Source organism: Oncorhynchus nerka, linkage group LG6, assembly GCF_034236695.1.
Source record: "Oncorhynchus nerka isolate Pitt River linkage group LG6, Oner_Uvic_2.0, whole genome shotgun sequence".
Taxonomy (NCBI): Eukaryota; Metazoa; Chordata; class Actinopteri; order Salmoniformes; family Salmonidae; genus Oncorhynchus; species Oncorhynchus nerka.
This window is the reverse complement of record NC_088401.1, coordinates 20,166,745-20,181,971: the sequence shown is the minus strand read 5'-3', so window position 1 is coordinate 20,181,971 and position 15,227 is coordinate 20,166,745. Positions and strand designations below refer to the sequence as shown.

Sequence of the window (15,227 nt, the reverse complement as noted above, 5' to 3'; positions counted from 1 at the left end):
AATGCCAAGAGTGTGCAAAGTGGTCATCAAGGCAAAGGGTGGCTACTTTGAAGAATCTCAAACATAAAATATATTTAGATTTGTTTAACAATCTTTTGGTTACTAAATGATTCCATGTAGGCTATTTTATACTTTTGATGACTTCACTATTATTCTACAATGTAGAAAATAGTCAAAATAAAGAAACCCCCTTGAATGAGTAGATGTGTCCAAATGTTTGACTGGTACTGTATTTGACAGATGTTATTGCGGGTGTAGCGAAATGCTTGTGTTCCTAGCTCCAACAGTGCCGTAGTATCTAACACTTCACAACAATACACACACATCTAAAAGTAAAATAAAGGAATTAAGAAATATATAAATATTACGACGAGCAATGTCGGACTGGCATTGACTATGTAAACATTATTAAAGTGACCAGTTTTATGCATCATCTCATTATTTTACATGTGCATTAGTTTGAAAAGGCATGAGGGGGATTGCTTTGCTCCCACAATATTTTTAAAATTAATGTAATATAATCATGATCAGGTAGATTATTTCTATAGTACACGCACACACACCCTGCTGCCTCACTGCGGCCGTTTTTAACGTGCGTGTGACGTCGCTTCCTTCCAACATGGCGCAGCTAGGCAGGTTGCTAATGGCAATCTGAGGGATTTACCCCACCTTCTGTCTTTATTTATGTCTGTATGTTAGGGCCACTGCCGCTGTCCTCTCGAATAGAACACATCGGTCTGGAACGGCTGCTGCCCTTGGGACAGGTACTACTCCTCGCCCCAATTCCGGCAAAAATACGAAAAACATGTTTTTAACCAGAGCTTTGGAGAAGATCCTGGCCGACAAAGAGGTTAAAAAGGCTCACCATTCGCAATTGCGAAAAGCCTGCGAGGTGGCACTCGGTAAGTTTTATTTCTGACATTATCACAGTCTTAGTTTGTAATTGATTTACCAACGTCATGCATCTCTGGTTAATACTGCCAACTATGTTTTCGGCTGCTACGTTGTCGCCAGCCCCAAGGTTCGCGAAAGTATGCGACTCCTTGGGCTACATTGTCGCAACAAAGTCGTTCTAGAATCTATTGGCAACAATGCAGCTACAGTTGATATATATTTTCGCTCAATATTTTAGGTTTTATTCAGGTAAAGGACGGTAGATAGTTGTTGAATATACAACTATCGAGGTGGCATTATAGGCTCTCGGATAATCATCGCTTAGTTACTCTGTGTGGATACGGAAATGGTGCAAATGACAGGGGTGTGTGCCTCCTTTGACAGTTGCAAACTGCTACACTAGTTTATTACGCACGCAACTGACTACCGTGCTGTATAAATAATTAGCTAATAACTGAAAGCAAACTGTCACTTATTATTTCCAATTATAAAGCATTATGGAATTGCTGCTGCATTTGTCTGCAGGCAACATCAAGTCGTAGCCTATACAATTATTCCTGCAAGAAGAAGATGAAGCGATTTTAAATTGTTAGACTGATATGTGCAAATCATTTTGCCACATTACTTTAACTTTTTTTCTGATGGAATCGTCTGTGGGTTATACGAAGCAGTCTGTCTACTCTGCTCTAGAAATCCAGACTGTCCTGCGTGCCCGGAGAGGGGGGTCATGGCTGAATGGGATACAGTTTATGTCAAATTGACGTTTAAAGTTGAAATGTTTTGCATTTGACCAAATCCTGACCCTTTTCCTAACCTTAACCCAATTATCCTAACCTGCTACGTAAATTGTCCAAACCTGCTACGAAGTCAATTATTGTCAATTCTGACATAAACTGTATCCCTTCTAGTCGAAACCGTAGAGGGAGTGGCGTTGAAAGAAAAACAAGTAGCCGAGCTTGGCAGTGAATGTTGGCTACTGTGATGTCTTTGGAGACCCGGATCGGTGTTTATGTCTTGGGTTGTCCCCAAAAATACATGCGCATCGGGAAAGTGGCAGATGTATCATTCGCACCAGGTGCATTTAGCTGCATTTAGCTGAAACGCGTCTTCACACTATAGCCTATTTCCAGTGGTCCTACGCCTTGTTGAATTTAGAAAGAGGAAGGGCCCATCTGAACTTCACATGCATAATTTTAATCTGTCATGAAAAAGATCAGGATAGGTTTTGTTTTTCCCTGCATAGTCATTTCGGGTCCATATATGTGTTTTTGGTCAAGTTGGCAAACGGCTTGGAACAAGTTACTCTCTGTTCTGTTACTCCAGTAATCTGACACTGCTGGTGAAACAATGACCCCCACAGCCCACCTTTGTTGTTGAGCAGCCAGTGAGTCTAGCTTATCTTCATTTTACTGTACCTGTCTCTCCACTGTTTTGGGGGATAACAAATGCACATTACTACATTACATTGACATTTTAGTCATTCAGCAGATGCTCTTATTAAGGGCTTGTAAAGTAAGCATTTCACTGTAAGGTCTACTACACCTGTTTTATTCAGCATTTTACTGTAAGGTCTACTACACCTGTTGTATTCAGCATTTCACTGTAAGGTCTACTACACCTGTTGTATTCAGCATTTCACTGTAAGGTCTACTACACCTGTTGTATTCGGCACATGTGGCACATAACATTTGATTAGATTGTTGATTTGACTTACAGTTAGTGATTTCATCTTAAGGTGGCTAGGTGGGACAACCACTTATCACAGTCATAGTAAGTAGATGGGGGTGTGCTGTGGGATTATTTAAAATAGTCTTTGAAGAGGTAGGGTTTCAGAAGATGGCCAGGTACTCTGCTGTCCTAGCTGCAGTGGCAAGCTGGTTCCTCCACTGGGGTGCCAGGACAGAGAAGAGCTTTGACTGGGATGAGTGGGAGCTGCCCTCCCTTAAGAGTGGGAGGGCAAAGAGACCGGAGGTGTACTCGGGTTAGGGTGTAGGGTTTGAACAGAGCCTGAAGGTAGGGAGGGGCAGTTCGTCTTGCTGTTCTGTAGGTAAGCACTATGGTCTTGTAGTGGATGCGAGCTCCAACTGGAAGTCAGTGGAGTCTGTGGAAGAGCAGGGTGACATCTGAGAACATGGGAAGGTTGAAAACCAGGTGGGCTGCAGCATTCTGGATAGGTTGCAGGGGTTTGATGGCACAAGAGGGAAACCCAGCCAACAGAGAGTTGCAGTAGTCCAGACAAGAGATGACAAGTGCCTGGATTAGGACCTGCATCGCTTCCTGTGTGAGGTAGGGTTGTACTCTACAGATGTTGTAAAGCATGAAGCTGCAGGAGCGAGTCACTGCTTGATGTTTGCAGAGATTGAGAGGGTCTTGCCGTGAGCAAGGTTCTTTGCACTCCGGAAGGGGGACACCGTGGAGTTGTCAACCGTGTGGAGAGGCCTTGGAGCGGACAGGCCTTCCCCGGGAGGAAGACAAGCTCCGTCTTGTTGAGGTGGAGCTTGAAGTGGTGGGCCAACATCCAAGCTGAGATATCTGCCAGGCACGCGGAGATGTGTGTCGCCACCTGGGTGGTGGGAAGGAGATAAGTAGTTGAGTGTCATCCGCATAGCAATGATAGGAGAGACCATGTCAGGATATGACGTAGCCGAGTGACTTGAGAGGAGAGGAGAGGGTCTAGAACCGAGCCCTGGGGAACACCAGTAGTGAGAGCATGTGGTGCAGATACAGATCCTCTCCATGTCACCTGGTAGGAGGGGCCTGAGACGCCCAGCCCTGAGAGGGTGGAGAGGAGGATCTGATGGTTCACAGTGTCGAAGGCAGATCTAGGAGGATGAGAACAGGGGAGAGAGAGTCAACTTTGGCAGTACTGAGAGCCTCCGTCACACACAGGAGAGCTGTCTCGGTTGAGTGACCCGTCTTGAAGCCTGACTGGTTAGGGTCAAGAAGATCAATCTGAGAGAGGTAAGGTAGCGAGAGTGTTGGTCAGAGGCAGCACACTCAGTGGACTCAATAGGCTGAGTGAATGAGGAGTGGATGTCATCAACCTTCTTTTCAAAGGATACAGAGGAAGAGAAAGTAGAGAGGAGTGGAAGAATAATAGGTCCTACGGAAGTTTAGAGTAGTTTTCCTCCATTTTCGCTCAGCTGCCCGGAGACCTTTTCTGTTGGCTTGCAATGAGTCACTCAGTCACTGCGCAGGAGGGGTGGGCCGAGCCAATACGCAATGCTATTATGTTATTACACTGTTAGTAACACAATTGAGTGGCTACATGTTAGCATGTTCAGTAAAACGTACTCTTTTGATGTAGAAATATTTGATTACACATTTTTGTAGTTTTTCCCCATTGTGTTACATAGGCTACTGTGTTTATGTTAGCATTAGGCTATGTACTTCCTGGGTTTGTGTTGTGAGATTATCCTAGATCGGCAGAGAGTCTGTAGTAGGAATGAAGCTCCCTCTGCATTCATAAACTGAATAGCCCAGATTAGTCAGAGCATCACAGTGTGGGTGTTTTAAGAGCAGTGAGTTTAACATAATGCTTCCTCATACCTATTATCAGTATGAAAAAACACCCATACTATGTCGTGGCAGAAACTACAGGATGCCATCCTTATTAGGCACGATTCTATAGGTGATTTTCTTTTTTCTTGTACCTGAATTAGTATTTTTCATGATAACCAGCTGTGATTTTATTCAAAAGCTTGGATCTTGTACTTATTGGAGGTGTGGATGGAGAGTGTGAATGCCACTCATCCAAAGACACCAAGAAACTCAGTAACCACTGCCTGTCGAAACAACTGGGTCACCCAGTATACTCAGAGACTTACGCAATCTTCCCTCTTACCTTAAGGCACAGAGACATCTCTGAGAGAATGCCACTACTCACTGACAGTCCCTCTGATTGGGATACATTTAGTCCTCACCGTCCTCCTCTTTGGGACACCTTGTAATCCTTCCAAGACTACCCCTAGTCACCTACCCACTACCCCTAGTCACCTACCCACTACCCCTAGTCACCTACCCACTACCCCTAGTCACCTACCCACTACCCCTAGTCACCTACCCACTACCCTAGTCACCTACCCACTACCCCTAGTCACCTACCCACTACCCTAGTAACCTACCCACTACCCTAGTCACCTACCCACTACCCCTAGTCACCTACCCACTACCCTAGTCACCTACCCACTACCCCATGTCACTTACCCACTACCCCATGTCACCTATCCACTACCCCATGTCACCTACCCACTACCCCTATTCACCTACCCACCACCCCTAGTCACCTACCCACTACCCCTAGTCACCTACCCACTACCCTAGTCACCTACCCACTACCCCTAGTCACCTACCCACTACCCCATGTCACCTATCCACTACCCCATGTCACCTATCCACTACCCCATGTCACCTATCCACTACCCCATGTCACCTATCCACTACCCCATGTCACCTATCCACTACCCCATGTCACCTATCCACTACCCCATGTCACCTATCCACTACCCCATGTCACCTACCCACTACCCTTAGTCCACTACCCCTAGTCCCTTACCCACTACTCCTAGTCCCCTACCCCTAGTCCCCTACCCACTACCCCATGTCACCTACCCACTACCCCATGTCACCTACCCACTACCCTTAGTCCACTACCCCTAGTCCCTTACCCACTACCCCTAGTCCCTTACCCACTACCCCTAGTCCCCTACCCACTACCCCTAGGTCCCTACCCCTAGTCCCCTACCCACTACTCCTAGTCCCCTACCCCCAAGCCACTACCCCTAAAAGGATCCCAAAAGGGTTCTACCTGGAACCAAAAAGGGTTCTTCAAAGGGTTCTACTATGAGAGTCAGCTAAAGAACCATTTCAGGTTCTAGATGGCACCTTTTTTTCTAAGAGTGGAGACAAGTCATCAATCTAATAATACTGTAGTTATTTTTGTCACTTTGACCAGGGATGTTGTATCATCTCTAGTAGAGGTCGACCGATTATGATTTTTCAACGCCGATACTGATACAGAATATTGGAGGACCAAAAAAGCCACTACCGATTAATCGGCCGATTTAAAAAAAATCAAAAGTAATATATATATATATATATATATATATATATATATATATATATATATATATATATATATATATTATAAAAACATTTTAAAAAACAAATAAAAACTTATTTGTAATAATGACAATTACAACCATATTGAATGAACACTTATTTTAACTTAATATAATACATCAATAAAATCAATTTAGACTCAAATAAATAATGAAATGTTCAATTTGGTTTTAATAATGCAAAAACAAAGTGTAAGAGAAGAAAGTAAAAGTGCAATATGTGCCATGTAAGAAAGCTAACGTTTCCGTTCCTTGATCAGAACATGAGAACATATGAAAGCTGGTGGTTCCTTTTAACATGAGCCTTCAATATTCCCAGGTAAGAAGTTTGAAGTTGTAGTGATTATAGGAATTATAGGACTATTTCCCTCTATACCATTTGTATTTCATTAACCTTTGACTATTGAATGTTCTTATATGCACTTTAGTATTGCCAGTGTAACAGTATAGCTTCCGTCCCTCTCCTCGCTCCTCCCTGGGCTCGAACCAGGAACACAACGACAACAGCCACCCTCGAAGCAGCGTTACCCATGCAGAGCAAGGGGAACACCTACTAGAAGGCTCAGAGCGAGTGACATTTGAAACGCTATTAGCGCGCGCTAACTAGCTAGCCATTTCACTTCGGTTACACCAGCCTCATCTCGGGAGTTGATAGGCTTGAAGTCATAAACGGAGCAATGCTTGACGCACAACAAAGAGCTTCTGGTAAAACGCACGAAAGTACAGTTTGAATGAATGTTTACGCGCCTGCTTCTGCCTACCACCGCTCAGTCAGATACTTAGATACTTGTATGCTTGTATGCTCAGTCATATTAAATGCAACACAGAACACGCTAGATAATATCTTGTAATATCATCAACCATGTGTAGTTAACTAGTGATTTATGATTGATTGTTTTTATAAGATAAGTTTAATGCTAGCTAGCAACTTACCTTGGCTTACTGCATTCGCGTAACAGGCAGTCTCCTTGTGGAGTGCAACGAGAGAGAGGCAGGTTGTTATTGCGTTGGACTAGTTAACTGTAAGGTTGCAAGATTGGATCCCCCGAGCTGACAAGGTGACAATCTGTCGTTCTGCCCCTGAACGACGCAGTTAACCCACTGTTCCGAGGCCGTCATTGAAAATGTTTGTTTTTTTAATCGGCGCCCAAAAATACAGATTTCCGATTTGTTATGAGAACTTGAAATCGTCCCTAATTAATCGGCCATTCCGATTAATCAGTCGACCTCTAATCTCTAGTGTTGTTCAAGGATGTTGCATGTGTTGTTGATATTCAGCCCTCTTCTTGTAGGTTTGTGATTTTCCTTGTAACACTATCCAATACATGACATTTTTTCTATTGAAAAACTAAGTTGTCAGATCGAGTATGTTCTCACTTTCACTGTGGACTTGACTTTTGCTCTTGTTCAGGAAAACATCCTGTAGCAGCTTGGGTTCTCACATTGTCACAAAGAGGCAGAACAGTGACGGAAGCAGGAATACATTCATCTTGGACCACAGAGTAGGGGGTGGGCGCCTGGCGCTGCCCACCCATTCCGAGAATGAGGTTATGATTCATTTCATTCATGATGATTAAATCGTTTACTAACGCTGGACTGACTTCCAAGTGGGCTCCCGAGTGACGCAGCGGTCTAAGGCACTGCATCTCAGTGCTAGAGGCGTCACTACAGACCCTGGTTTGATTCCAGACTGTTTCACAAACGGCCATGATTGGAAGTCCCTTAGGGCGGCGTAAAATTGGCCCAGCGTTGTCCAGGTTTGGCCGTCATTGTAAATAAGAATTTGTTCTTAACTGACTTCCCTAGTTAAAGAAAGGTGAAATACATTTTTTTTAAAGGTGACCAATGTGTGTCACAAGTTATCAGGATAGAGGGAGGGAGTGGCCAGCTGCAACGAGGTCAGGGCTTTTCCAACGGTCACAGAGTCCAGTAGGGTCGAAACACATTTCTCTTATTCCACAGTCCTCTGCTCTCACAGCAGCCTGTTAATACATTCAGTTCACACACACACACACACACACACACACACACGCACACGCACACACACACGGGCCTGCTGTGGTAATGTAGCAGTCGGTCCACAGTATATATTATACCACGGGGTCTAGATCTAATGGAATTGGTCATATCTAGGATAAGTCACCGCCAGTCACCTGATGTGTCAGGCACTACAATCAAAACGTTTGTCGTTTGCTAGTTCAGTTATTGTAGCCTGGTCAGCTTGGGGGACAGTACTGTTTGGTACTACGTTGTTTGCTAGTTTAATTATTGTAGCCTGGTCAGCTTGGGGGACAGTACTGTTTGGTAGTACATTGTTTGCTAGTTTAATTATTGTAGCTTGGTCAGCTTGGGGGACAGTACTGTTTGGTACTACGTTGTTTGCTAGTTTAATTATTGTAGCCTGGTCAGCTTGGGGGACAGTACTGTTTGGTACTACGTTGTTTGCTAGTTTAATTATTGTAGCCTGGTCAGCTTGGGGGACAGTACTGTTTGGTACTACATTGTTTGCTAGTTCAGTTATTGTAGCCTGGTCAGCTTGGGGGACAGTACTGTTTGGTACTACGTTGTTTGCTAGTTTAATTATTGTAGCTTGGTCAGCTTGGGGGACAGTACTGTTTGGTACTACATTGTTTGCTAGTTTAATTATTGTAGCCTGGTCAGCTTGGGGGACAGTACTGTTTGGTACTACGTTGTTTGCTAGTTTAATTATTGTAGCCTGGTCAGCTTGGGGGACAGTACTGTTTGGTACTACATTGTTTGCTAGTTTAATTATTGTAGCTTGGTCAGCTTGGGGGACAGTACTGTTTGGTACTACATTGTTTGCTAGTTTAATTATTGTAGCCTGGTCAGCTTGGGGGACAGTACTGTTTGGTACTACGTTGTTTGCTAGTTTAATTATTGTAGCCTGGTCAGCTTGGGGGACAGTACTGTTTGGTACTACGTTGTTTGCTAGTTTAATTATTGTAGCCTGGTCAGCTTGGGGGACAGTACTGTTTGGTACTACGTTGTTTGCTAGTTCAGTTATTGTAGCCTGGTCAGCTTGGGGGACAGTACTGTTTGGTACTACGTTGTTTGCCCTTTGAGAGTATGCCATTTATGCACTAGAGACAGAGCTCCCATTGTTTCCCTCATGTACACTGGTTGGATATTCTGTACTGTACAGGTAAAAGCCTAAAATGCTGTTTTAATGTTACTGAATCAAGACTGTATCTACTGTAACTAGCACAGTAACTACAAATGCCGTTTTAAATTAAGCAATGTGGACTGACCCATAGAGGACCTCATTCATTTCAGTTGATGCCGAAAAGAGGCGTGAAATTAAATTCTAATATGCTGTAATATGCTGTTTATTAACCTTCCCCAAAAGCAAGGTTGACACGAACAAAGTCATGGAGCAACTACTATGGCAAACTGTTTTCCTCCTGATTGTGGATGGAGATAACTATGTTTCTTCCTCTTAGAGAAAAACATTTGCTGGGCAAGTATGAGCAGAATATATAGTGTACTTTTCAGGAACAATGCGTGCTCTGATAACCCTGAGGAAGGCACAGTGATGCCGAAGCGTTGGTAAATACCCATTTAATTGCTGGGAGTTTATACATGGAGTGTGCAACTTTCTTTATTGTGATAGTTTATAGGTTCTGATAACAGAACAGAACTCCTTATTAAAGGGCCCTTTGAGACATGTTTTTAAACAGCTGTTCCTGTTATGGCCCATTATTGTCCCACTTACTGTAGTCATTAGTTTTGCCAAACCCAACCACACATGGTGGGTACAGCTGTATGTGGTCCTCAGTCAGTCAATGGAATCTCACGGATGATATCTGAATCCTTAGTGGGATTCTAAAGCTTTTTATTTTGAAGATAACATTATGCTTAAACTGTGGCAAACTCATTCCTTATATCAATTTCGGCTTTCCAGGTGGCTCTGACGCATTCTAACAAAATCATCATTCGTCCAATGACTTGGTATTTTCGAAATAGCAAAATAACAGTGTGTTTCCTTTCCTTTTACTCAAAAGGTTGTTCTAAACAATTGTGGGGTATTGCGATGCATAATTCATGCACTGAGTCTAAGAGCTTACAACGATCTGTGTGTATCGAATGTGGTGAAGCAGGCTTTCAGGACAGAGCTGTTTTAACGGTACCATCTGCCAATGTGGGGATACGTCTTCATCAAAGTGGGATGTTTTTGCCAGACTGTAAGATTCAAGTTTAAACCAAATATAAAGTGGGCTGATTGTCTCAGGTTGCGTTCAAGAAATAACTGGACATGACTCATTATGACATAAGGCACTTTACCAAGGCCACAAGTCTTAGGTAGCAAAGAACACCACTGAAAAGACGTCTAACCTATTGTACATTGACAGGAAGTATAGGTCTATGGGCCTACGTTTAAACACTGTGTAGTATAGAAGTCGTACAGTGTTGACATAAATATGGGCACTGCGACGGCCACGTTGTCATTAGGGGTACCATCCACTGGGAGCAGCACACTTCTGCTCATTAGGCTCACTGAACACATGCTCTCCCAATAATGGGTCCAATTTGTTAAGCTTTTAATGTGACTCCCTATTGACCAGTAAACACTGCAGTCTCACTCTCGCTCAAAACAAAGGGGTAGAGAGTTGCTCCATAGTGCACAAATGATACATAGGCCTACAACTGGTTATACCAACTATACCAGATCCTCATTGGGATACTTTCTGTTAGCTTCATTATGTCATGAAGGAGTAATTAAGTGGATAAAAGCTATGGGGTTTAGAGTAACAAGTATTTAGCCTAAGTGATCAAATTATTCCTATTAGCTTTCAGCAATCTATTATTGTGAATTCTACTTAGTTAGCACCATCAAATACTGCATGGTGGTTCATAGGCTAAGGCTATGTATTCAATTAGTAACTAGGATATTTTTCATCATATTGCCAACATTAAGGAACAGAAATTCAATAACCAAGTGGTTTACGCCTAGCCAGACATATTTAGAAAACCTAGTTGTGTGAAGCTGAGACACCAGAGAGCCGGTGCTAGAGCTGCCAGAGCATCACTGTGGATGAAAGAGAGCAAATGAGTGAGGAGACAGCAGCCTTCAGCCATCTCTTATGTTCCCATTACGTTGAGACTTCTGGAAATATTCACAGCAATAGATTTGCTCTCCTCAGGCTGTTTCTCAGGAAATGGACAGATCGGTGTGTCTGTGTGCACCGTTATTTTTTTTTGCTGCAATTTAAAATAAGGATAGAGTAAATTGTTCAAAACTTGGAACACACGGACATAAGTGTGTGTGTGTGTGTGTGTATGTGTGTGTGTGTGTGTGTGTGTGTGTTGGGTAATGGAGTCTGGCCAAGCCTGGCTTGCTGCAGGATATTATTGTTTAGTGTGAATGTGGTGAGTTTAATTTGGTTTGCTCGCTGGCTCTCTCTCCATCAGTGAGGAGCATAAGCTGGGTCCTGGGCTAGAGGAGAATGAGGAGAGGAGAGGAGAGAAGGGGTTGGGGGGGGGGGGGAGACTGAGGAGAAGAGCAGGGGAGAAGAGGGGAGAGGAGAGGAGACTGAGGAGAGGAGCTCTCTTTTTCTAACTGTTGATATAGGCAGATAATAGATGAATATTCCTTGAATTGTGCCACAGACAGACAGACTAGTAGTTTGAGAGCAGACCCCATGGTGCCCTCCTGTCTCGGCTCCACCAGGCTGTGTGCAAACAGGCAGCTTAGCTCAGCTCAGCTCTAAACCAGCAGGTTCACTGCTACACACATCGTCAGCAGGGAGAAATTCACTCTCATACAGCCCAAACCGGACCTGAAAATTACATGAACTAACACTTTTCTCTAGAAAGAACCAAGTTAAGAGCAAAATAAGCTAATACTGTACTGTACCTCAGTGTGGGGGTTTTCTCTATCGCACAAGCCGATATATTTTGTTACACTGATACCCCAAACATCCATAATACCTGAGTGATCCATGCTAACGGCTCATTCAATCTAAGGACAGGAGATTAATACATTTTATTTGACCAGTTAACAAACAGCTGAGAGGAACGGAGGTAATATTCTCCTCCTCTTCCTCCTCCTTATAGGGTGAGGAGAGTTACGACGCTCATATTTATCAGATCCTGCCATCTGTGTGCATCTGAGGCGGGCTAATACAAAGCTAGCGAGTTACCATACATCACCCTGACTGAAGAGATGGACAGAGAGGAGCATCAGGGAGGGAGGGACTGATTGATGGAGACAGGGAGATAGAGAAAACAAGGATTGAGAAAGAGAGAGAGGGATGCCATGCCAGCCTGGGCCCCATGGTCAGCAGGTTGAAGGAGTGCAGGGTTGATGAGGGAGGGCACTTTGGCAGAATGAGTCTTCATGGGAGAGTGTGCTGTGGTGCTGTGTACAGGGAGGAGGGAGGGAGGGCCCCACACACACCATTGCCTAGCTATTCATCTCTACAGTCCATGCCTCAGAATGGGGGGAGGGTAGGATATTACCGTGGCTGGTGTTATTGAATGGTGGATTTCTTAATAGCATTGCATCTGCATGATGTCAGGGCTATGCTACAAGAGCTACTCTTTCTCTCAGTCAACATGTTTGTTGTTTCTAGCATCAAACTGTTTCTAGCTGATCTACTACTCTGTGTGTTTGTGTATGTACAGTGAGGAGAACAAGTATTTGATACACTGCCGATTTTGCAGGTTTTCCTACTTACAAAGCATGTAGAGGTCTGTAATTTTTATCATAGGTACACTTCAACTGTGAGAGACGGAATCTAAAACAAAAATCCAGAAAATCACATTGTATGATTTTTAAGTAATTAATTTGCATTTTATTGCAAGACATAAGTATTTGATCACCTACCAACCAGTAAGAATTCCGGCTACAATGCATTGAATTTGGGGGGAATATTGCAGAATCACCAATCTGTATTTACATTGCATAAATATTTCACATGGATTCTTGTAAAAGAAAGACTCCAATAACTGTGTAATTAATAATCATGCCCTGGTGGAGCAGAAATCAAGCTTCAGTCAGTGTAGTGATTCCCAGCATGATTAGACAGGGGCTTCAGGTCTGGGTGAGTAGGCAGGCTGGAGTCTGCGGTCCAATGGGCCCACACACACACCAGGTCGTCCAGACAACCTCTGGCAGCCAGTGTTTCCTTCTTCCTCTCCACTCCTCTCCTCTCCTCTCCAAATGTAATTACTGCAGTGCAACCTTTCCTTCCACCCAGCATAGTGGAAATCCCATATGGGCCGATTTTCCCCTGGCTCGCTATGGCAGCAACAGCTGCCCCCTGTTTACCAATGCTCTGGAGAGAGATTGAATTGGAGGTTGCCACCTACACACATACCCTGGATCAGATTAATCAACCCTAGTCCTAATGTTAATCTTCATGGTGTGAGAGCAACTGAGAGAGACTGGTCTGCATGTTGATAACCTCACCACTGCCTTTCTGATTTCCTTAAGAAAGTAGGCCACATAGAAAGAGATGCACACAGGCAGTCCAGGATCATTGAAGGGACTGTCATCTTGAAAATCGGTGGCATTTGAAATGTAATATCTTCCCTTGATAACAAAGCGTGTGGCTGACTGTGTTTCAGCAGCCCAAGGCTGTTGTGCTACATTGTGGCTGAGATGTCGTGTCTAAAAAGAAAGGAACATTTCAAATCTCACACACTTCCCGAGACAGAACCACACACACACACACACACACACACACACACACACACACACACAGGGGTGCCATGTCTAAGGCGTTTCAATCGGTATTGGATCCATGCTAGATTCAGATGGGTGGAATGCCTTTGATGTGGAAATGCCACTGACTGCAGGAGACGGGATGCTCACCCACACAGCTCAGGTGACCGAACCTGAGAATGAGATTGACCCACACAGCATGTGTGTGTGTGTGTGACACGTAGAGCATGAGAAAACAGTCTGCAGTCTTTCTGTGTCCTCATCTGTCTATGGTGTCTGACCATTGAACAATTTCCTTCCTTCCCCCTCTCCTCCTGCCGTCTTCCCCCTCTCCTCCTGCCGTCTTCCCCCTCTCCTCCTGCTGTCTTCCCCCTCTCCTCCTGCCGTCTTCCCCTTCTCCTCCTGCCGTCTTCCCCTTCTCCTCCTGCCGTCTTCCCCTTCTCCTCCTGCCGTCTTCCCCTTTTCCTCCTGCCGTCTTCCCCTTTTCCTCCTGCCGTCTTCCCCTTTTCCTCCTGCCGTCTTCCCCTTCTCCTCCTGCCGTCTTCCCCTTCTCCTCCTGCCGTCTTCCCCCTCTCCTCCTGCCGTCTTCCCCCTCTCCTCCTGCCGTCTTCCCCCTCTCCTCCTGCCGTCTTCCCCCTCTCCTCCTGCCGTCTTCCCCTCTCCTCCTGCCGTCTTCCCCCTCTCCTCCTGCCGTCTTCTCCCTCTCCTCCTGCCGTCTTCCCCCTCTCCTCCTGCCGTCTTCCCCTTCTCCTCCTGCCGTCTTCCCCTTCTCCTCCTGCAATCTTCCCCTTCTCCTCCTGCCATCTTCCCCCTCTCTTCCCTCTGATCTTACACAAGGCCTTTCTGCAGAGCAGCTCCTCACAGAGAAGGTAAAACATGTCCCCTCACCTTTCAGTCCCACTCCCCTAGTGACTTCTTATCATGTACGCTCACGGTGAGGAAGCTATGAGCACGGCGGTGGCTGCTGAATGAGGCTAGGTTGTTATTGTTATTGTACTCCTAGTCGCTCACCATGAGGAAGCCATAGCACAGCAGTGGCTGCTGAATGAGGCTAGGTTGTTATTGTTATTGTACTCCTAGTCGCTCACCATGAGGAAGCCATAGCACAGCAGTGGCTGCTGAATGAGGCTAGGTTGTTATTGTTATTGTACTCCTAGTCGCTCACCATGAGGAAGCCATAGCACAGCAGTGGCTGCTGAATGAGGTTGTTATTGTTATTGTACTCTTAGTCTTTCCTCTCTTTCTAAGGCGACGCTCTGCAGTGTGTGTGCATCTCTCTGCCAGAGCAGGGGGTGCTTATTGAATTAGTAGTATTGATCAAACCGCTTGAGTCAGCAGGAGTCTTTGTCCAGGTGAAGTAGTCAGCCTTCCAGCCGTGGCATCACTGTTTACCATCCTGTACGCATCATCAAACTGTGCCGCTCATCTGTACAAAAAGTGTGTGTGTGCGTGTTCGTGATGCACCGATATGACATTTTTGTCCGGGACCGATATCCAATATTTTCCTTGCCAAAGAAAAAATCAAT

At 44.8% G+C, this 15,227-nt stretch overlaps 1 protein-coding gene across 4 annotated transcripts in view; it reads left to right on the top strand.

Annotated features, from left to right (window-relative positions):
• Window positions 1-602: 602 nt before the first annotated feature.
• LOC115130145 (brefeldin A-inhibited guanine nucleotide-exchange protein 1-like) overlaps window positions 603-15,227 on the top strand; it is a 100,879-nt gene continuing 86,254 nt past the window's right edge. For all 4 annotated transcript variants that reach the window (XM_029660951.2, XM_029660950.2, XM_029660949.2 and 1 more), the window contains exon 1: window positions 603-902. In XM_029660951.2, the coding sequence (XP_029516811.1) occupies window positions 806-902 (97 nt within the window). In that variant the 5' untranslated portion in view covers window positions 603-805. The remainder of the gene's footprint in view (window positions 903-15,227) is intronic.